At 40.3% G+C, this 24775-nt stretch overlaps 1 protein-coding gene across 9 annotated transcripts in view; it reads right to left on the bottom strand.

Annotated features, from left to right (window-relative positions):
• Positions 1–19511, bottom strand: part of PUM2 (pumilio RNA binding family member 2) — a 74132-nt gene extending 54621 nt beyond the window's left edge. For 3 of the 9 annotated variants that reach the window (XM_069011660.1, XM_069011657.1, XM_069011656.1), the window contains exons 1-2: positions 19396–19464; positions 780–913 (exon numbers count right to left, since the gene is read on the bottom strand). In XM_069011660.1, the coding sequence (XP_068867761.1) occupies positions 780–791 (12 nt within the window). In that variant the 5' untranslated portion in view covers positions 792–913; positions 19396–19464. Of the gene's footprint in view, positions 1–779; positions 914–19395 lie in introns of all 9 variants that reach the window. The other 6 variants (XM_069011661.1, XM_069011659.1, XM_069011658.1 and 3 more) reach the window with 4 other exon arrangements.
• Positions 19512–24775: the final 5264 nt, after the last annotated feature.

Raw genomic sequence — 24775 nt, forward strand, 5'->3', positions numbered from 1 at the left:
TAATACACATCAGATCATTCCACAGGGCCCCCAAATAATGCACAAACAGATATTACACACCAGAGCTGTCTGTAGGCAAAACAGTTCCTTACACGATGCTGTTAAATAGACAGAATGTCTTAAGCATATTCATGATTTTTTCCCCCTTAACACACCAACAGAAAATTCTCCTCTTCTTCCCCTTCCACAGCCTCTAGATACAACATACCAGCATGTTTTAGTCCATTTTTCATCACAGCATTAGGAATGAGATTTTTACACAAAATTTCCATTTAAAAGCAAAATTATGTTTTAGTAGACTCTTTCTTCCTAAAGTTTACACTTTCTCTCTCTCCATGAAATTTAAAAATAATTTATTAAAAATCTCGAGGCCTACACAAAACCCTTCCTTTACTCTGTTGAGACTCTCCAGTCCTGCCACCCTTCACCCAAGAGCTTTTACCACTCCACTTGAATGAACTTCGTAACCATCGAGGTAACATTTGATTCAGAAGGGGTGTTTTTTGTTCCTTTTCCATGCATGCATGAGAATTTCACCAGATCACCCAGCTGAACTGGCTGAAATGCCACAGGGACAAGCCCACTACATTTGACTTGGGGAGAGCAAGAAGGAGAACCTTGTGTGGAGCAAGGTGGGGATAGGAGTATCCACTCAGTGCTGGCTACATGGCAACTCAACTGGTAACATGAAGCCCTGTCCTTGGTAACTCAAGGCAAAATTGAGAAGGCAGACTCTTGACTGGAAGTCATCTAGGATTACCACAAGAAACACTGCTTACAGAAATATCCATTTCTGGAATCCAGGCATCCAGATCTTGGGACAACTACTCTCTCAACCCTGAATCTTGACAGAAATAAGCTTGTAATCATTTTCTTGCAAAAGCGAAGAACAGCCACTTCTTGGAAAAAAGGCCTGTGGAAAATAGTAACAAAAAAATACAGTATCAAAGGATATGACTTTATTTTCTATATCAAAAGTGGTTAAACCAGCTGACCAGAAAGTAGGAAAACCACTTTTTCTGCATCAAGAAATTCCAAATTCCATCCCTCCCCTCTCAGGTGAATACCCTAATCACTGTGACAAAGACAAGGAAGACACAGCAGCTGAACCTGTGTCCTAGGCCAGAAATTCAACACAAAACACCCGGTAATTACAGCACTGGGACTGGAAAGAAAGAGAAGCTGCTGTTTACACGGCAAACACTTCTACTTTTTTCTTAATTTTACTGAATGACTTCAATGCAAAATACCCTTCCAGCAGTTTTCCACAGGGATGGCTCTTCTGTAGCATTTACCTTATGTAAGATACATCCTTATGGAAGAGACTTAACACTATGAGCCACTTAAACTATTTTGAAAACCCAATACATAGCAATTCTGCCAGTCCTCCATGAAGTTAAACACTGTAAAGTCATGTCAGACACTTTACTAGACATTTAAAAAACTCCCAAAAAGACAACCCACCAAAAACCTTTCAGATAGGTGGCCAACTTGAAATTACTAAATAAAAATAATATTTTTAACAAAAATATTAGACAGAAATCTAGAAGAGATTCATAACAAAGAACAAGAAAGGAAAACAACCAGCCTAAAGTGCACATCTCCTAACCTGTTACGCCATACTGCAGTAAAGGGCTGTAGAGATTTCTACTACATAATATTTTTGCCAAAATTACCTAGAGGCCAACCCACAATGCATCCAGATAACAAGAGCTGTTGAGCAGCTGAACAGACAACTACTAGAAGCACAACTGAACTGTTTTGTACACTAAACACCAACTATTTTCTGTAACACTAAAAGAAAACAAGACATTTGTTCGATTCAGCAAAGTCTGAAACCATGACTTTTTAGCAGATATATCTTCTCATACCTCCTTGAAGCATCAGGGAACCAAAGGCTCACTTACTACCAAACTGGCTAAAGAAAGTTGCTGCTCCCAAGTAATTCAAAGTCAACAGGTGCCACGTTTTGATAAGAGGCAACATTTTCTGAGGGCCACATGAACAGTAACACAACTGAAAACTTCACTAATACTCCAAAATGTCCAGGCTCCTTAAGCAGTCCAAATAAAAGAGGTGTTTGGCACTGTTAGGTACTTCTGACAAAAGACTTAGGCAACCAATTTTAAGTTCTAACAAATATTTCTATGGTTACAAGCTCGGAAGTATAACATCTTCCTCCAGTAAGCACTTAACAATTTTCACTGTGTTAAAATAGAGTGTTCTAAAATCAACTACAACTTTTGCAGGCAAGTGAATAATTCTTCAATTGCAGTATTTTTGGCTTCTTAACTCATTCTCAAGACTGAGCTGTACTATACTTCTGCACTCTATGACCCTTAGTACATCCAAATAGTCTAACAAAACCAAATTTCTCAATTTAGTTGGCTTGGCTCAGCAATCACTCTGGATCTTAATGTTCTTGTGCTTTATTTCCTTGTGAACTTTGTATTGTAGTTTGAGAAGCAATCCTAGCAGCACTGAGAACATTGACAATTACAGAAATGAAAAGAGCAAATTTCCAAGTGGGGTTTTCTGCAGCCCATTAAAGGGGCAAAGGAATATACTCAGCAAGAGCACAGTCCAGCCTGCTGAAAAAGCCAACTCACAAAGCAGCAAGGTGATCCAAAGAGCCGACCAAATTCTTTGCTTGTTTTCAATACGAATGTCAAGAATCTCAAAGCCTACACAGAGGAGAAATAAATTACCTAGATTTTTATCAACAGCATGTATAAATATGCATATATATGTATATGTTATATCTATGTCAAAGTATGCTGGACCATATCTCAAAAGTCACCATCAAGTCTGGAAAATACTGATTTACTAGCATAGTCTTCTGCCAACAGAAGATACAGAGAAATTATTATTATATCATCACTATCCACCAAGAAAAGCACAAGAAAATGATGGACATCTTGCCCCCTGTTTCAGAACTACACGATGGTTCATTGGCCTAAAAAGCCAGCTATGGACTCCAAGAAGTTGCTCCCCCTAAAAATGAACTCTTCCATCATGTAAGAAACTTGCCTCTTCATTGCACAGGCTTTCATGATTCTCTTTCCCACCCAACGAGTTCAATCTTTGCCCTAAGACCGGCAGAATGGCTTGTACAAGTTTTCCTAAACTACTGTCAAATGTCCTCAAGCTCAGGATTTTAATCTGTGCAACCAAATACTGGCAGAGCTACCAGGCTCACATAAATTAATAATGTGTCTGTACCCAAACCAGATTTCATAACTATTTATAACAGTTAAACAGTTTGCTCCATTTTAAAAGCTGAAGTCATATATTCCTACATAAATAGGGCATATAGTTTATACTAAATAACCTTAGAAGGTTTCTCAGTTTTTTAATTGTGTAAGAAATTATCCATTCAAAACAGTTTCTAAGAAATGTACAGCACAGGAGGGAAGGTAACAGACATTTGCAAAACAAAAATCTAGAAACATGGTAAAAAGTATATAATTCTACAAAATGGAAGAAAAAATCCCATAAAAACTTGTCCAGTAAAAGCTTCTGTAAACAGGAAATTATTTACAAAATTTAATTAGAACAATTGATTAAAATAATATTTCCCATACACTGCTTAGCTTATTATTTAAATGAGCTACAAGAAAAAGTAATTCTTTAATAAAAGGGAGCTGACTGGTCCTCTACTGCTCGGAAATCAACCTGAAGAATTATTTTTATACAAGAAAACGTATAGGTTTAATCTTCAATATGAAATAGTTTAGGTATAAATCCCATGTAGTTTGGTGAGACTCTTCACCTTCCTCTGCTGCACACATTATTCTGCAACTCTCACTCCAATGTTCCTTCATAAATACACCAGAAACAAAAAAAGAAGACACTAAATATATTCAGAAGTTTGAAAACAAAGCTACAAAATGAAATTTGAGTTGCAGTTTTTGTCTAAACATGCTTAATTTAATTGGTGCTGATTACTTATATGCACATGACTAAACTCTTTTTTCCCAAATTTTTAAAATCTACACTTCTTGTTAAGCTGGTTAGTCAGCATCACCTTTCTGGTAGCAGTAGAAAGTGCTAGAGGTGGTGTAACAGAAGTTTGGAAGAATTTACGAGCCAAATTTCTAACCACTATTATTCTGTTCTAACAGAAAGGCTCTGTCAGTGAGTAATAACTACACAGCTACTTCTATACTGAAGCATGACATTAATTTGATGTGCTGCTGCTTTGAGACGTCACCCTTCATTACTTCATCATTTGCTCATTCAAAAGCTTTATTTAGCAAATTAAAAAACTTTTAAAAATCTTCAAGTGCTCTCTAAGCAATATGCTATAAAAAAATGCTTAAAATTTTGCCTTTTCTGAAGATGAAAACTCTGTATAAACCCTGAAGATATCTACACACAAGCAGGAACTAGGGACAGTTTATCTCAAGGTATTTTGTAATGATTAATGAAACATAACTTTCATTCTAATAGAGTCAACAAGCTTTTCTTAAAAGTGTTAACAAGAACTGGAAGACTGGAATCCACAGGCCTTGAATCAAGTAAAAATTTCCGTAAATTCATTTTCTATATTGTAATCAATACTCTCTCTGCTGATGTGCTTTCTTTAGAAATCTCAACTATCTTCACTTTTCTGTTTACTACCAAGGAATCTGAAACAGAACTCTCCCCTCCACAAATGTCTGAAAAGTAAAAAAAAAAAAACCAACCCAAACTTTAATTTCTGTTTGATGATGGGACTTTAACACCATCTTAGAAAGAATGTGATCTTAAGGAATCCCACAGAGCATAATACATTTATACACAATTAGTTTATATGAAGAAAAACATTTTGTATGTACGTATATACACACAGACCTCACCCCCATTAAAAGTGGGGCTGAGGAAATTCCAGAAGTCACTCTGACAGAATTTCCAGGTAACAGTTTTATTTTGTTATTGTACAGCTGATATCACAAGCACTCCTCGCACCCCGTTTTGGGGTCTCTTCCCCCCTGCCATGTGTCCCTGGGAGAGGGGCCCTGGGGGGGAGGCACGGGGTTTCCCTGCCCCTGGTCAGCCTCGTTCCCCGTTGGTTGTTTTGTGTTCCCCTGCGTGGGCAAGGACCCTCGGGTCCTGTGATTGAGCAGTTCCTCGGCAGATCCCAGCCATGCGGCTGGAGAAATAAACATCTCTGAAACTTCTATCAAGAATCCGTCCTTATATTTCTTTTCCACAGGCCTCGTTGATTGATACGCTTGTTGCAACATCCCCATTGCAACAACCCCCAGCAACTGATACATAACAATCCCCTTCTTCAGAGCATTTACTTTCATTTCGTTCACTCCTGAATACAGCAGACACATTTACCATACAAAATATTAATTTCTCAAGGATGCAGTTTTCATTAACATTACATGGAAAAACTAAAGTTCTCCCAGTAATTCTCCTGCTCAATAGTTTCTAGCATCATGAATTATTCTCCCTCATGATCCAGTACCATTTGAGAAAGCCCTACTGGCCTCTTGGTTTTGCTTCCCTCCCCCAGCCCCAGCAGGCAAGAAGAAACTAGGGAATACCAACACAGTCTGATCTTCTCAAAGTGGGTGCTAGAACCAGAGATGATGTCATGAAACTATCTAGTTCTTATGCAATGAATTGAACAGTGGATAGTGTATATATAAATATAAAATAAAAAAAAAAAAAAAAAGAAAACCCACAACCAAAAAAAACCAACCAACCAACCCCAGAATTTTTAGACTCCTCATTTTACTACGAACAAGCAGCTTTTGCAAAGAAAGGTACTGACACAACTTCCCTCTATCCCCAGCATAAAATAACAGTGAAAAACCCCAAGGTTTCAAATATACGTCAATCTGCTTCAAAATCCACCTTGAATTTTTTTGAGCCTCTGAACTCTGCATAACCTCAAGGAGAGCCAGGGAATGGTAAAATGTGTTTCTTTTAGCATATTTTTTTAGTACCTCCCTTGCTATAGGGAAGTATATATGTTTTCTACTTATCTGTATATAGCAGGTGAATGGACATTTAAAGAAATTGCTGTTATCAATTATTTCAGCTGTTTTCTAAGGATGATCTCTTTGGACAACATGTATTTAAACTACCCATAAATTTCCACAATTGCCCAAAAGCTGAAAAGAGCCAACTGTAGAAAAAACAACTAGAGACTACTTCTAATTCAGGAAGCCTCACTTCTAATTCAATAAGAGCTGCAGCCTACCTTTGGACATTAATATCTCATTAAATGCTGGCTAGCATAGTCCTTCAGTGGAAGTAAAACAGTCTGAAATAACACCAAAGACTTTATAACAATGACAGTAAACAAAAATAAAATTAAGTATGCTATTTAAACTTCAAATTGAAGTGACAAAAGCTTTGTAACAAAAATTAGTTCGAACATTGGTATTGATACATCTGTGCTTCAATGGATTTAAAGTCAAATAGTTCAACTTTTTAATTTAAGAAGCCAAAAATTTAAGAGCAGTTATTTATAAAAGCTGCTATCAGCACACAAACAGGCACAATCTGTAGGGCACATTATGTAGGGCAAGCAACAGCAGTAATTGTGGATAAAAACAAACCACATTGGAATCATCATTTAACAAAATATCAGATGGCGATTTTATAAGCAAAATCTCTGGTTAGGTGTCTAAATTCCAGGTTATTCATCCTCACAAAAAATAAAGTATTCCCTGAAATCATTTACCCAACTACATGATTCTCACCTGCTTCCCTCCTCTATTTATCCACTTTGCTTCTCCCTTAACACTGAAGAGAAAAAAGCTTTCACATAACTCCTGAGAAAGACACACAAGGGTCTTCTTCACCCTGACTTTAATGTAATTGGTACCAAATCAAGGTAGTTCAGAAAGCTAAATGCAGCTCCTCCACGCAATACAGCAGTGTCATATTTTCAAAAACACCAATTTTAAATCACATAAAAAAAGGGCAAACATCATTCTAAACCCACAGATAACTTAGATTAAACAAAAGAACTAACACTAACCCATATTTTTATTTTCTTGACACCATGAATAATGTAAGGAAATAAATAAGAACATATCAAGAAATTTGCTGCAAATGCAGAAAGCTTGAATGCCTATATGCAGTCATTTTTAGCCAAGTTTACTGGCTCCCACCACCTGGATGTCATGCAGAACTCTCTTAGAATGCCTAAAACAAGTTTTAACTTTAGGACAAAACTCCACAACCACACAATAACCATGTTTAGAACAAGGCCTCACTCACAATCTCACCTAAAACCTGGAGCACATAGGAATGAATGCAAAAAACCTTCAGCTGGCTTCATATGCTGCCAGCTCAGGTCTGTGGTTCCCACTCTTGTGCTCCAAGGCTGCTCCCAGCCCACATTCCCTCTGGAAGCAGCACTGCTGTTCAGGTTTATGCTGCTGTCAGTAATTCCTCACAGACCTGAATCGATTCTGTGCAGAGCCATTGCTGCACAAGCACACAGCATAGTTTATCTATATGTAAATCCAAGACAATGCACAGTTGACCACATGCCATTTGTCTGCTGTAATATCAAACCAGGCTCTCCCTAGTCTAATTACTGAATAAGCGCTAAAGTATGAAGGACTCTGCTTCAAAGAACTCTAATTGTAAGACGTATTACAAAGACTGATACAACAAGAAACCAAATTGGTAAAGTGAGAATAAAGCAGTCATTCACTTGAAGACGTTCAACAATGCATGCCAGGTATTTGGAGACATCAAGGTGGTGTAAAAACAAGAGTTCGTGGGAAAGCACAGGGACACTTGTGAAGATACTTAATAAAGATACAAGTAACACTAAGTCCATGTGCAGGAGGTAGCAGTTCACCATGTGACACTACATGAGACAATATGCAGTGGGTGCAAACTGGTCAAGTTCACCAGCCGAAACCACCACCTGCAGTTTGAAATGTCGGTGAAAAGGTCAGAAACTGTGCAGATGCACAGAAATAGCAAATGGGATTGGAAGGAGTAATTAAGAAAAAAGTCTCTAAAGAATAGAAGTCACACAGAACAAACTTGTTTTCACAGTCAGGTGACTGCAATTACTCTTCCTGCCCTGATGACAGCTCACATTTAGCTGCCTATTCCATGCACTACATGCTGGAAAATACTAAAAATACAAACCAAGTACCTGCAAAATTCAATGTTGTAATTTTCTTCCCCCTAGCTAGGGAAGTGCTTTAAAGTATATCACAGAAAATTTCTCAATGCTTTTTTTTCAGTTCAATTACATGAAACCACGTTGCAATACATCACAAAATACTATTTTTTTAGCTACTTCAAATCAAAGAGAGGGGAAAGACAGACACCTCCTCTTTCCAGCTATGTCTGCTATCAGAACTGAGAGTCACAAGTGAACAACAAGGCAATATCTCACTATGCAGGTTGCAAGACATTTAACTTTTTTAAACAGAAAGAAAGGCCCAACCTTATAATTCACTCAAAAAACTTTCAGTATTTGCCCCATATCATACAGCACTAGTATGACAGAAAAATCTCACCAGGAACTTATTAAACAAGACACTTTAACAAGGCATAAATTTTCCCAAACATGAATCAAATGCCCTTCCCCTTTGCTCTCCTCTAGCCACGATGGAAAATCCTTTCACTCTAAGATTTCTTTTCCTAGTTTGTGAGGCTTGAAAAGTTTCACTTATTTGCAAGTTTGAGAACCATAATCTGGGTTTCTTGTTTGGTGGAGCTAAATGCTACTGGAACTAATGATGACAATGGCAAACTCAAAATTAAACCAGAGCAAACCTAAGCACAGAAAGATAATACAAAAAAGTTGTTAGAGAACCTGTTGCTTGCACAAACAGAAATAAATGATCTTCAGAACAGCTTCAGAGGGATGTTAACTTTACAGGGACAAGAGCCCATCAATCAGCTAAGATAAAACTTGAGCTTTTACAATGAAAAACTAGCAATTATTTATATGTTGCACAGTTGATAACACTCAAAAAAGTCTTAAACAATCTGTTTATGAAAATTATTTTGAAATCACTTTAAAATAGTTATTTTTCACAATTATACTTCACTCAAACTCAAGTAAAAGTTGCAAACAAAGCAGGAAATAAAAAAAATGGACTGCAAGTATATTTAGATTTCTAGGCACAATTTTAAGTAAAATATATAAAAGGAAGAACTAATGATTCAGGAAATGCAATTCCCACTGTAAGGTCAGGCAACAGATTATGTTCTCAATTTGAATGAAGAGATTATGTTCATTGTTTCAAGGGGGGGCTACATGACTGTGAGGTCTCCTATGGAAAAATGATTTCCCAATTTCTATTGCACAAACATATTAGTCTTATTTGAACAACAAACAAAATAATCTTTCTAAAACCAAGGCAAAATTTTTGCTAGTTGTCTTCCATTTCATCCTGCTAAGTATTTGCACATTTTATTAGTTCAATAGCATCTATACATTTTCTCATGGCTATAATTAGCTCTAGTAGACCCCCACGGAAGTCATGATGGATACTTGCAAAGACCGGTACGTACAGCTTCTCCTCCAGACCACAGAAGTGTTGAAAAGCTCTTGAACTCAGTAAGACTCTTGCCTTTGTTCTCTCCTCTTCCCCTCCAAGGAAGGGTTTTTCTTTGTTACAGCAGCTACTCACAAAACTTCGAGATGTTTGTCAATTCTAACACAAATGATTTGCTGCAACTGCAGCTCAACTGAAACTTTGTGTAAAGACACAATTTACGTTCTTTTGTTTATAGCACCGCTACCCTTTGGATTTTTGGAAAAGACCGCTACAGCCAAAGCTTTTCTCCGTCAGTCTTGTTTATCAACTCTTGCTTGTTCAAAACCAAGAAGCGAAGACACGCACAGGTCATGTTAAAATTCACAACCCTAAGTATTTAGATAAAACTAATGAAGTGTTTAACTACCTTCGACATCACGGAGGAAGGTAGATGGAGCTGAACAAGGAAAAGACAGGACAAGTAGCTTGGACAGCATCACACTGCTGTAGGTCTTTGCTTCACCATGTGGGAAGAACATCCGCAAGTAGTCCGACATCCTAGAAAAAAACATATCCTGAAAAGCTTCCTCTCTGTAACTCCAAATATTACATACTGATTGATGATCTCCAAGCCTTTGTATCCTAGATAATTCTTCATTTCTGAAATCATGTGAATTAATGACAAACAGATCCCTAACCTACCTGCAGCCCCATGAGGATGTGAGCAAAAGGATGATGCCACAGCACACTGGTTTCCCTCAAATACTCTGCTGGTAAAGAGACTGAAATGATTTTTTGGTCTTCAGGGAAAGAAAAAAAAAGTCAAAACCTCAAGTGAAATAGAAACTTGTACTTAGTTCATTATCCTTTATAACTCTTTTCACTATTAAGTATTTTAAAGAAAGACTAGTGGAAGTCAGGGATGATTATCTCTAGATTAAGGAGTTTATACTTAACCTTGTCAGTGGCTGGACGGTCACTACTGTTTTAATATGGAAGGTGACAGTGGTGGTGTCCTGACTCAAATTAAGAGTTCTGGCTTTGACATCTTGCACTGAAGGGTTGTGCATGCACTACTATTGAGCTGAGTGTCCAGAAATTTTTGGCTACCACCTCTCATGCAAATGCATGCTGCTCTAGCCTCTGCCCTCTTCTATGCTGCCAATTATTGCGTAGAGCCTCCCTCTCTGCCTGCAAAGTAGTTCAAGTCTCTGAAGGGTTGGCCATTAGTAACTCTTGTCCACCACTTCAATTTTTGTTGCTACAGCTGAAGCAGCCAGGAAAGAACACAACAGACTGAAAATGTTTACAATTTGCATCTTTCTGTGCCTCTTACGCCAAAATATTTTCTAAGACAACGATGTTAGTTCTGAGCCAGTGGTTGGTTAATGTGGACACCAATGTGTACACTTAGTAAAAGGAATTTTTCATTTCAACCAAGTCTTGAATCCCATTCGACAGTGGTGTGTTTGAGTTTCCCACTCTTAAATGTGTGTGCCACCCGGAGTTCTTCCATTAAACTTGATAATTTCCAAATCAGCATACATTAAACCTCAATACTGCCATGGATCTCCACGATAACCCACCTGATCTTTCCCTCTGCTATCAAAGGCCTCTAATGCTACTGTGCATCAACATAGAATATTTCAGCTGGAAGGAATCTTCTAATCCAACTACTTGATCACTGACCAAAAGTTAAGTATCTTATTAATGGCATGAACTGCCTTCCAACTATTGACACTTCAGTGATAATTCACATAGTTCACTCCTCAATAACCCCTTACAAGGGACTTACAAGCAATTCCTCAGTCTTTCAAACACAATAAAAATTAAATATCCCACTAATCAAATAATTATCTATACAAAAAGATATTGTCTTGCCTTGTATTCACTTCTTCTGAAGATATTTCAGATGGCTTTCAGAAGACCAAGATAATGTTTCCCTAGTCTTCCCAGAAATTCATTTCTTGCAATTAATGAAGTACATTTATCAACTTCTTATTCTCTGAGCTTCTTTAGCACTTTAATTTGAAGATTCTTCATAATCCATCAGTGACTCCAGCCAAGCTGATCTGTTTGTCTTAACTGCTCCCAACAACTCTTTCAATTTGCTTCTATGTATCACCCAGTGTCAGTCAAAAAGTATCAGGTATCTCCTGGTATGAAAGTGAGTACAAGGTTCTTCCACGTTCTGTATTTACTTGAATCCACCAGTTAAGGCCTCAGGTTCATGTGACTTACTTGACAGAAGGCTATTCCTAGAAGACTGGATAAAGCACAGTGCTGGGGAGAAGTTCTTGGGGTTTTGGTGGAGAGCTGGGGTTGTTCAGCCTGGAGAAGAGAAGGCTCCCAGAAGACCTTAGTGAACCTTCCAGTACTGAGAGGTTACAGGAAAGCTGAACCAAGGGATGGAGGGATTGGGCAAGGGTAAATGGCTTTAAACTGACCGAGGGCAGGTTTACAGCAGGTATTTGGAAGAAATTCTTTACCGTGAGGTTGGTGAGGCATGGCATAGGCTTCCCAGCGAAGCTGTGGATGCCCTATCCTTGGAAATGTTCAAGGCCAGGCTGGATGGGCTTTTGAGCAACCTGATCTGGGGGAAGCTGTCCCTGCCCATGGTGGGGGTGCTTGGAACTGGATGATCTTTAAGGTCACTTCCAACCCAGACCATTCAGTGATTCTTTGAACATCAGACATTACAGGATGTTTATCTACTATATTTGCTGCTACTAGTTTTCTTTCAGTTTGTTTTTTTTTGAATGCATAAAAAAATTCTATATTTAATATTTTAACCTACACAGTCTGTAGCAGACATAGAACATAATCCCAGCTAAACTCCTTCCACTGTTTGCATAAACATAGATTTTAGAAAACACACTTCTTTAGTACTTCTAACTTATAGTTTTCTGTTCTTCAAAAAACAAACAAAAATACCCCCCCAAAAAAACCCCAAACAAAATCCAATACACCCCCAACAAAACAGCAACTTCTATCTTAACTAAATCCCAAACAACACCAGTACACAGAATTCAGATCAAAGAACTGAAATGGAGAAGTCCTCATACTTGTCCTTGATTTCTGCTAGTTTATATTGCTAAGGAAGAATGAGAGCAAATGAGTCAAAAAAATGGCACAACAGTAGGATGATGATTACAGTAAGCTGGAAACTACTATTCCCACATGGATAATGCACAGCAAAGAGTAGTTTCCCCCTCACCAAACCTTCATTCTGCACAGAACCACTGAAGCACTTCAAAATTTAAGAGTAGTTCCTGTGCATCTCCCATTCAAGCGACCAGAAAACACATACGAGGTTCATGACATTCACCTGCAAGAGGAATCCAGAAGTATTTGGATGGACCTAACTGAACTAAACAAAGCTGCTGATAAAGGCACAGCTCCGATCACTGGGGACGGAAAGCAGGTGGCAGAAGGGAGAAGCAACTGTTATTCAGCATTTACTTATCTGTGAATAATTTTACCTACCCAACGTATCAGCCTCGAGAAATGCTAGTGAAAATCAGCACCATTACCTGTGCAGCTTCCACTAGCAAGGAAAAACTCACTATTTTCATTCTCAGCAAGTGTATCCAAATGGACAAATAGAATATAGTAGAATTTTAGATTTACAAAACTGCTTTATGGTTTCTGTACAAGTAATAAAGAATGTGATACAGCATGAAGCAAGATGTCAGGTAAAAGGTTTTTTATTTTGCTATGTAGGTCAGTATAAGAGGAAGGAAATAGTAAAAGGCTAAAGCCAGAAACAAAATGACAAAAGAAATTAAAGAGTGAATGAATACATGACAAAAAAGATTAATCCACAACAAGCATTCCTGCTTGTAGGGTCAGCAAATTTTGTTTATTTACTTTTGCTCCTATACTTACTACATTTTTTGAGTACAATTCCCAAGTCCTTGGGCTTGGGAAGGTGCAAAAAGTTCCTTGTGGACTTAAACTGTGGCACACTACAAGAATCCTGGGGGAGAAAGTAATTTCTACCTTCAAATCCAAACAAAGTTTTTAGAAGAAACTTAGGAAGCTGTATCAATCAAATATTTGAGGGCAAAAGGCTTAAAAACGGAATTTCTTTTTCTTCTGGAGAGTTACATTTTAATCTACACTTCATTCTACTTCTATTTCACCTGAATAAAACATTTTTATCTCTAAGTCTAACAACTAAGACTCAGTACTAAATGCATATTACTTCTCATAAAACCTACCAGGAGCGTGTGCCTTTTCAAACTGAACCAACTGCTTTGCATAAATTCAAAACTAATTATTTTACCATATTCTGATAAAAAACAGGTACTGAGAGAAATACGAAATGCTTATGCAAGTTAAACAAATGGTTTCAACTGAACATTTCAAAATTATTTTATGCAGTTTCACTTATAACTGCTTTAACAAAATTAATGGCAAGTTTTAGAGTTTAGATTATTACAGCCTTGAAAAAGCAGCTTAATTCACACATACTGGTCTTAAAGATGTGGATTTGACACAAAACACCAGCAACTGTTCCAATGAAAAACAAATCCATGACCTACTGCATGACCTACATGAATGCCAACTCCTGTGGGCCAGCAGTGTTTGCTGGACACACAGCCGTCCTCCAGCCTGCTGCTGGAAGAAATTCCAACTGTGGCATGGAGAACATCCACTGAGAGGTACCTGGATACTGGAAGCACCTGACACCACAGTTACAAGGATGGTGTGAGGAGTGTTTCCACCTGAACTGGGCCCTGAGGTTACCGCAGCTACTGTTCCAGCTGGGGCAACCCCTATTTCAACCCCACTGGCTTCCTGACCAAGGCTCACACGCATCATTCCTCTGATCTTCTGCCAGGACACTTCATTCATGACTAGGAGGACACAAGGAATGCTCATTCCTCATAGAAAGCTAAAAAGAAAAAATCTTGATAACATAAAAGGTTTTCCAACATATCTTTAAATATATAGCTCTTACAATTAGGATTGGGGAAAAAAAAGTCTAAGCAATACAAGAACAATATTTATCAGTAAGTATGTTTACTGACTTAAACCTTCAATACCACTGCTAAACTAAGACTCTAAAAGAAAAAAAGTACCACAGAGTGTTTTACAAAACGATATATTAAAATGGTAGTGCTTCATACATTATAAATGCTTGCCCACATATTTCCTTGCTAAAAAAATCAAAATATAATTTTTGATCACAAAGGCAGCAGTTTCTTTTACATTATTACTCAGCATGATGTGTAAAACCACTAATTCTGTTCTACTGCAATGTCTGATTGTATAATTAGTAATGTAACAAAATAGCACAGAAAACTAACTTCTCTATGTGAACTACATCTCACTCTTACACCCCAGCCTCAGTTGTTCTTTCAAATGTGTTAAGTCACGTAACATTCTAACACAGTAATTGATATTAAACATCTCTAACCCACACAACAGTACATTTGGGGGTCTTCACAAAATAAAGATTTCAGGCTCATATTAAAATTAAATTTGTCAGCTCACTTGTGAAACATTTAAGACTTGGCTTAAAACAACTATAAATGGCAACAGCAAAACACTCTGGTATCGACAAAATCCTCTCAGGAAAAAATACCTGTCCCTGCCTGAACACCCACACTTAATGACCTCCACACATTCTTCATCTACCATAACTGACGTATTATCAACTTTTTAGTATGTGAATGGACATAAATAAAACCCAAAACACCACTGACAATCTAAAACAAGTACCTTAGAAAAAAAATTCAAGTCCAAGAAATGTCTTATTTGTCATGCTAAAGGAAAGCATTAAGTCCAATTAAAATCTAACATATGTGGATAGATATTTAATCAGAATACAACATTTAGATATCAAATATAGACAAAATAAACCAGTCCTTTAATTCCTCTACACAATTCTACCTTATTCACTGAGTCTTACAGACCACCAAATGTCACATCTTTCAGGAAATATGTAATATATAGACAGTTATATGGTAGCAGTATTTTTTTATAATCTTGAACAATGTTGGTTTTGGGAGTAACACAAGATCTAAAGCTACTTGGTCTTACCAGTACTTTTACAATAGATATTTTCTTATTGTCAAAATACTGTAGTAAAATGAGTTCTGCAACTTCTTCAGACTACATTATTAAGTCATCATTGTACCATGTCAGAACTTAAATTTAAGCAAGACATATCATAATGGAGATAAACAGAAAATACTTGAAAAATATGAGTCAAGCCTTATTTTTAGGTCAACTACACAAAGTCATTTCCAGCAAGTCTAGCTTTGTGTTTAATCAATACACACATGTGAAGAGTTATGGAACTTAATGCAGCTTTTAAAAACTCACTTCCTCTTTGAAGAGATTTATGACCAAATTCTACATGAAACTTCATGCAAAATGTATATGACTAGATCAATCCATCACGCAATATTCTTCCTGAGAAAACGTGGATGAAATCTAAGAGCAAAGTTATGAACATAGGTCTGACAACTCCACTTATTTCCACTAGGATTTACATACTGAAAGCATTATATGGAGAGACAGACAACCAGATACATTACTTGTAACTGAGACCTTTGCCAATACCTTAATGAAGCAAGAGGTAACCTATCCTGGCATTGTATGAAAAATTAAAGTAATCATAACTACAAACCATACACCAGATTACTTAGTCCAATGTACATAAATATTTGTTGTCAAAAAATAAGCCTGCCTAGAAAGGTTGTAGATGTGTTTTTAGCACAGCCTGCAGAGGACAGAGGATCACATCACCACTCTAGTGCAAATAGATGCATATGAAGAGCTGGCAAAGAAGTCAAATGTAGATTATTACTGAGATGCTTTTGCTACAAAGTTCTGCATTTCATTCTCAACTCCTAAGATGGTCGTCATAACCTCCTCAGATGTATTTCCTCACATACCTACAACTGCTCTTAAATAACCATGTTTAGAAAAATAAAAATCTGTCAAGCAATAATGAAATATAATCTTCAGAGATAAATGGTCTTTATTTGTAAGCTAAACATTTCACATACCAGCTCTTGCCTACTATTCTAAAAGCCACAGCAGGTATTCTGAGTGAGATCCAAACTAAATCTTGCTTTAAAGTTTCCTCATGCAAGATATTATAAATTTTATACAACTTGTTTGAAATGACACTGAAGCAGCTAGAACTGAATCCTTTACAGGTTTTCATGTAATTTAAAATGCTTTTCCACTATATGACTGTGAAGTGCCTCCAACTTTATTACTAGCAACACTGCACAATTGGTATTATTTGTTATAGGAGCTTTCAAACAAAAGATTTCTTGCCCCGTTTCCAAGACAAATGCCTGGGCACTGGCTTTATGGCAACACTAGAATTGTTGCATTATGAGGAACAAGCAAGACAACAGTTATGTTATGGGTGGGGAAATCCCAATTAAGTGAGGCAAACATCTGCACCTGAATTATTTGAAGAGAAAGAAGATTGATAACTCTCTTACATACCTACACTTTTGACACAATGAAGCATTTATACATCATGTCTACTATCTTATGTTGGTTCCTCTGCAGAGTTTATAGCAAACATTTTTTAAAGAAAATACAATGTATTAATGCTTGTTTTACAGGAAATTCTCAACACAGAATTTAACATTCAGGAGAATTTAGGTTTCTTTTTAGTGCAATATACAGTCAATTTTTATATATTCCACATTCAAAAAAAAAAAGCAGGAAGACATACAAGCAGGAACTCAAACCCTCTACTGGCTTACTTGCTTCTGTGTATAAAAACTTTGTCTAATAATTTTAGGGTTTTGGAAACCACTGTACAAAGAAAAAGATGAAATTATCAAGGAGAATGCTTCTACACATGTTGATTATTCAGTGCACACTCACATATTAAATCAAGGGGAGGGGCAATATCTAAAAGTGAACTAGAAAGGGCTGTTTAAAAATCAGATCTAGTTCATAGGATTCAGCAAGCTGATGTTTTGTTAATGTACTTGCCCTACACATCTGCAACATCTGGCCCACCAAGAACATTGCAGAGAAACACCCAAGGAAAACAGCTACATAAAGCCTTCAGTGTACTTCACAATCCAGTGTAATACTTAATATATACTGTCATAACAAGAGGCATCTTCTCATAAAAAGACAGGCAAGCCCAGCTCTTAGAGCCAACTGCTTGCACTATTAGCTCAGTTATGATACCAGATACAATTACAATTGCCTCAGCAGTGTGCCAACACCCTTAGCACAGAAGAAAAACATTAAGTACTACAGAGTGGTACTATATGAAAAAAAAACCCCAAACAAACCATTCTTACTAATGCACAGAAAATACTATTCAAATAACATGGCCTTTCCTATGTGCAACGATCACATAATAAACTGCAGAATGTGCATTATCAAGCAGTTTCTCACATGCGTTTGCCTACTAACCATTCTGCTGGGCCAAATTCCAGATTTTCAACTCTTTGAACACTTCAGAAAACTGTCAGGTGATTTGCTGTCATTTCCACACATATAACCCAAACTACACCACCACTAAATTAGCATTTCCCTTTTTATTCGAGTTTCCTTCTCCCACTTCCCTAGCGTATTTATATTCGCATTGACACAGAGTTGTTGAGCAAAGTAGGCAACACTTCCCTCAGCTTCCCAACAAAACTGCGACTGTTGTTAACATCTGGTTTTAAACCTAGACGTGACTAAATATAACAAAATGCTATGCAAAACTATGCTTTACATGTAAAAATGGTAACATGGCATAGTAATTATATTTCGAATGCATTCATATCCCACATACCTGAAGAGCAACACCATCAGCTTACTGCAACTACGAAGGCCTGATCTCTCAGTGGAGATGCAACAAAGAGAAAGTAAAATGAACCTCGAAGTATTTTGCTAACATGTAGAGTATAAGTGAATATTAGGCGATTTAAGAAGTTTTACCGATTCTAATTTCTCAGAAAAAATCATCCCGAAATCAGGTAGTAAGAACCTCTTTATCACATCTCAAACACGCTGCACATTTTGGTATTAAGCCATCTTGCTACCAACTGTAAACCAGAAGAATAGAAACCGTCCCAAATATACTAATTTTCGCTCAAGGAAACAGGAGTCTGACCTTAGGAAATACACGAAAGAAAACAATGCCAAAACAAAACCCAAAAATCTTTGCACAATAACTGCCACAGAGATTAACCCCAAACTGTTCGCTGTACGCACGACCCACTCAGGACAAGGAGGCATTTTTCTCAACTTTTTGTTATTGTGGTCTGCACAGGTACGTTTGAAGCAGAATCAAACCCTACCGCTTCATTGTGTGCTGCTAGCTACCGAAGGCATTTGGCCTTCTCGCTGCACTCTCAGGAAACGGTTATTATCTTTAAGAGCGCTAAAAAAATAACACAAGTTTTTCGTACGTTCGAACAAAGCCCGTGTGATCCCAGCCACGCAATGGCCCGTGGGGTCCGAGCGCCGCCCCCGTCTCCGCTCCCCGCGAGCCGGAGCCCATTGTAGCCCCAGCGCTGCGTCCGCCCCCGTCTGCCCCGGGCCCCCGGCGCTCTCCCGGGCACCAACCCGGCCCCGCACACGCCGCCGGGCCGGGGGCGGCTCCCCCCGAGCCCCTCCGAGAGCACAATGCTGCCCCTCCCTCCCTCGCTCCCCCGGCGCCGCCGCCCCTCACGGCGCTCGCTCCGTCCCCACCTCGGCGCCGCTCCCGGGCGGACACAAAGGCGGCGAGGCCGCCGCGCAGGCCCCGCGCCGCCCGGTGACCTGCCACAACATGGCCCCCTCCCTCCTCCTCCTCCTCCTCCTCCTCCCTCCCTCTCCCCTCCCTCGGCGCGCAGCCGAGCCCGCAGACAAAAGGGGGCTGGAGGAAGGGGGGCCCGCCCGCCCGCTCCGTCCGCCCGCGGCCTTCCCAGTGCGGCGCCGGCCCCCCAGGGGTACTCACGGGCTGGCTGGCGGCGATGGAGCCGGAGCGGCCGCTGGGACACGCCTGCTCGCCCGCCGGCCCCTTCCTCCTCCTGCCGCTCCCGCTGGGCGCCGCTCCTTCCTGCCTCCCCTCCCGCCCGCCCGGGGCTCACAGCAACATGGCGCGGAGGGACAGGGACAGCGAGAGCGCGGCTGAACCTCCCCGGCCGCTCCCCCCGGCCGCCGCCGCCGCCGCCGCTCGGCCCCGCCGCCCCTGCCCGCCCCGGCCCCGCCGCGCCTGCGCGCCCCGGCCCGGCCCGCGGGGAGGCGGAGGGAGGAGGCGGCGGCCCCCGGCCCCTTCCGCCGCGCATGCGCCGCCCGCCGCCCCTCAGCGCGGGCGCCGCTGGCAGGCAATGTCCTCGTCCCTGTGCATGTCCTTCCCGCCACGAGACAGGGCTAGCGTTTGTCTGTGTGTGTTTGTGCTCACTTTCGTTTGCTGTGTCCAGTTCTGGGCTCCTCAGTGCAAGAAAGACAAGGAGCTACTGGAGAGGGTCCAGCAGAGGCCACAAAGATGATGTGGGGTCGGGAGCATCACCTGTATGAGAGGGCACTGCAGGAGCTGGGCCTGTTCAGTCAAGGGAAAACAGAGAGGGGATCTCGTTAATGCAGATAAGAATCTCAAAGGCAGGTGTCAAGAGGATCACAGAATCATAGAATATGCTGAGTTGGAAGGGACCCATCAGGGTCATCAAGTCCAACTCCTGGCGCTGTACAGGACATCCCAAGAGTCGCACCATGTGCTTTAAAACATTGTCCAAGTGCTTCTTGTACTCTCTTAGTCTTGGTCCTGTGACCACTGCCCAGGGAGCCTGTTCCAGTGCCTAACCAACCTCTGGGTGAAAAACCTTTTCCTGAGATGTAACCTAAACATCCCCTGACTCAGCTTCAAGCCATTCCCTTGGATCCTATCACTGGTCACCAGAGAGAAGAGATTGCTACTTGCCCCTCCACTTCCCCTCATGAGGATGTTGAAGACTGAAATGAGATCTCCCCTCAGTCTCCTCCAGCCTGAAGTGCCTGGCACCTGGATGGTGCCAGACTTTTAAGGGGTGCCCAGTGACAGGAGCAGTGGCCATGAACTAAAACACAAGAAGCTCCAGCTCAGCATGAGGAAGAGCTTTACATTGAGGGTGGCAGAACACTGGAAAAGGCTGCCCAGGGAGGTCGTAGAATCTTCCTCTCCGGAGACATTCAAAACCCACCTGGATACGTTCCTGTGACCCTGCCTTGGCAGGGGCTGGACTAGATGATCTGCAGAAGTCCCTTCCAACCCTAAAAATTCTGTGATTCTGTGATTGTAGGCCTTTCAGGAGGTGTGGTGATGGGAGGCAGTGCCCACCTGAGGGCTGGGGAGACAAAGGGAAGGCGAGGCCTGTTTGAGCATTCCCCAGTGGTCCCTGGTGGCTCCAGAAGTCCCCACACACAGCACCACCTGTGGGATGTGTGTTTGCATGTGTGTGTTACAATAAACAAAAACGCATCTCAGCAGTTACTAATTTATTAGTTAACTGCTGTGCTGATAGTTACTGTGTGGTGATTTTGGGCAAAGAGCCAATTATTCCTTTCCCATGAGAGAATTAAAGATGGGATTGCTGGTACAGCGGGGCAGTGCTGTCTGTAAATATGGTTCTGTGCTGGTAGACATTGCTAGCGATGGCTCTTGATAATGTTACTCAATATGAGCATAAATTCTGCATATTCAGCAGCCCCTAAAAATTAGAGAGATCTCTGCATGTCAGTGACATTTTAAAATATGCATTTCACAAGAAAATCCCCTACTTTGCTTTTTTACCCATTCTTCAAGAGCCTGATTAGAGAGTGCTCCATTGCAGGAAACAGTGACAGATGCCATCCACAGATCAAACCTTCAGACAAAACCTGGCTCTCGGTCCTGTGGGCGCTGCACAGTCGCTGCTGCCGACCCCTTGTGTAGGCAGGGAGGAGTCAGGCCCTGCCTGTCGCAGTGACTCCAGGCGAGCTGGGCTGCAGGAATAGCACCTGTACTGGTGCTACTGCTGGCACAGCAGTTGTGTGGATGAGATGTCTGTGACTACCAACTGTGTTCTTAAAAATAGAGATGTCTCAAAGGAGAAAATCCTCACTGTTTTCAGTATTTATAGACATGGCTAAGAACATAAAAGTTCCCAGCTCCTGATAAAGATAGAAACATTTCTGCAAGAAATGAAAATGATTTCTTGTGCCTAATACTAGTCTGCTAAATACCCAGATGTCTGCAGCCTGCTGCCACTCGCATGGCTAATCTCTGTGATCCCCAGTGTCCTGTCCCACTGCCACCTGGGGCTGTCTCTGGGGGGGCTGCAGGGCTGAAAAACCAATTCCTGTGTTTACTGAGGAGGGGAGGCCTCTAAGTCACAGCCTCCAAGCCAGCTCTTCCCTTCATGCAGACCAGCTGGGACTGAAGGAAACCCTGTTATGCTCTTGGCATCCTGAACACTTACAGCAGCTGGTCTACATTACACCAGCTCTCCAGCTCTGACCCTTCTGGGGACCCTGTTTGTCCTCAATAATTCTAATCAGTGTTTGTATAAAGCAGCAAATCTTCACGAAGAACTCAACATGCATTCGATAGCATAATGATTGAATGATCTGAATGATTTCCACATCAGTGTGCTTCTCAGTACTGAAAAACCCAACGTGATCATGAAACAGAAAAATGTTTAAGTGCAATCAGTTTGGGATTTGATCTGATTATTTGGTTATTTTCTGAAGTATTTTTAAAAAAAAAAGAATAAAACAAAACAATTCTGCCCCCACGCACCTCACAATTTAATAATGGCACTAAAGTTTTTGACTCATGCTAAAATATTAAATGCCCTTCTCTCTTACCTTTGTTCCAAGTGGAAACTTTAAAAGTACTTAATACTTTAGATAGTTTTACTTGATATCACTCCATTACAAAATGCTTTTCCTAGCTATTCCTCTTTTAAAGGATGTGTTAACAACTGACTGGGCTCTGCTTACACTCCAGACATTTCAGATTAACTCCTTTAACACAGTTATGCATTGTTTTTTCTGTGAATAAGTATCCTCAATGAAAAATACTAAACAAATACACAGTCTACAGTTTAAGAAAGTAGCCAAGGATACGGAAAGCCTGGATGCCTTTGCCTTCCTCCACAGTCTTCCTCTGAGACCTTGGGTAAGGCACTTAACTGAGGAGCACTCACAGAAAAACTGAAAGCTGCAGCCCTAACCACCCCCACTCAGCTGCCTCATCATGAAGAGGCCTACATTTTCTAAAGCCACAAACTTCAGGACCTAAAACCCTGTACATGAACAGAATTTATCCTGCTGTGCCATGACTTTCACGTCCCACAGCAGTTTTGACAAACAGTGCTGTTAGATCTAGCAGGGTAAATAATTAACCTGTATTAATTAAAAGTAAGGTATTCCTCCATGAAAATGAAACAACTAGATGTGGTAGACACTCTCAAACCATCTCCACAAAAAAACGCAGGCCCCTACAAAAGCTTGCATCCTTTTAAAAGAAAGTGTGTGTCATCCTTCACTCCCAGGACTGGGGAGCACCCAGATTTGATTCCTTTGCTCAAGATTTGCAGGCATGGCTTCCTTGGAGAGAGTCCCCAAAATCAGCAGCCTACTTCGGCTGCCCTCTGCTGCAGCTGGGCTGTTCTGCAGGGAAGAAGTCAATATCTCGTCTCAAATCTTCTGCTTAACGGCCTTGCTGGCCTTTCCAGTCAGAGAAGCATAGAGTTGTTTGGGTTGGAAGGGATTTAATGACCCTCTAGTCCAAACCCCAAGCCTAACTATCCCCGGTCTAATCCCCAGTCTAGCTGTCATCCTACAGTTTAAGAGGGGCAGTCATGGATCTGTGAGCCTCTGAGTTCTCTGAAACAACAGCTGCAGTTAACTACCTACACCCTCAGTGAAGGACAGCCCTGCCGCTCCAAATGCAGCCATTCATGTGCTAAGTCAGGGCTGATCTTCTGTCTTATTGCTTTTGACCACTTAACCTGTTCATTAACTCAAGCCTCTGCTGCTTCTTGTGGTACTGATACTGTTGTCTGAATTCCTGTCTGAATTCCATCAATCTTCACATCCTCTTTCTGTCTGCACCCTCTCTTCTGATACGGAAACATTTGACCTACGTTATGCAACTGCATCCAGTTTTAATGTTTAAAACTACGTGTTTTAAGCATTTTATCCCATGTGTGGGAAGAACTCTTCTGAGTTAGTTATCATCCTTCAAATTTCCCATTTAACACAAAAACTGGTACAAAAAGGCCTTCTCCTAGTATTATTCCCATAAACCCATTTGACAACAGCCAGGCTCACAGTATGCTGAAAAGGCCAGTCTGCTCTATTTCTCAAACTTGTTGTATTATTTATATTTGTTTCCCCCCACCTGTATGTGCAACTGTAAGTTTCTTCAAGGAAGGCCATGTATTCTGAGTTTTTTAGGGACTAGATAGTAACTGGCAAAACATACTGAGCTAGTGCACGAGAGCACTTCAGTTTAGCACCAACAGAAAATTCACAGTTGTATCATAGTAAATTTTGTCACTAATCCCATTTTTTGAATGACTCATTACTATATACTGTTCTAAAATGCTGACTTGCCATTCAGTTACACATGTGGTCATTGCTCCTGTAGACATTATCAGCCAGATAATAAGTCTGCGAGAACAAGAACAAGAGGTTTAAAGGAGATGCATGAGAGGAGGTGTCAGTGAGAGGCATGTGCAACCCTGCAGCACAGATCACCATGAACTTGTCCCAAGAAATAAATATCTCTCCTGGAAATGCTTTGCTAAGTAAGTCTATGCTATAATGACTGAGGAGGTGTCAGCTGAAGACTCGTTTCTCCTGCAGAACAGCTTTGGTCCTCGAGTAGTTCATCCCCTTATAATTGGCTGAGGTCTGAACAAACTTCATATACATACCTCAGAGTCACAGCCACCAGAGACTGCCATTGTAACACAACAAGAGTCACTAATGGCATCACCTCACGTACATGAATGAATGTGAATAGCTGTGGAGTGGCAAAGCCAGAGATAACACCGGCTGGTTTTCATACTCACATTCACTTCGTTCACAACAGACTGGCATCAATGCTTATCTTAAAAAAAAAAAGCTTCCGTGTCTCAATAGAAGTATATTTTTCTTTCCAGTGGAGAATTAAGTTCCAGGAACTCTTCATGATAGAGGCAGACTGTGGCTTTTAGAGCTGAAGCTCATATATGATATTCAGTATAAAGAATGAAACCTCAGATTTGAGCATCAAATTAATTCTCACTCATTTCATATATTAAGCAGTAATGACTAAACATTCTAATTTCTAAAAAGGGGAAAAAAGTTCAAAGAAATATCCAAGGCAA

The sequence above is a fragment of the Aphelocoma coerulescens genome, chromosome 3 (genome assembly GCF_041296385.1).
Source record: "Aphelocoma coerulescens isolate FSJ_1873_10779 chromosome 3, UR_Acoe_1.0, whole genome shotgun sequence".
Taxonomy (NCBI): domain Eukaryota; kingdom Metazoa; phylum Chordata; class Aves; order Passeriformes; family Corvidae; genus Aphelocoma; species Aphelocoma coerulescens.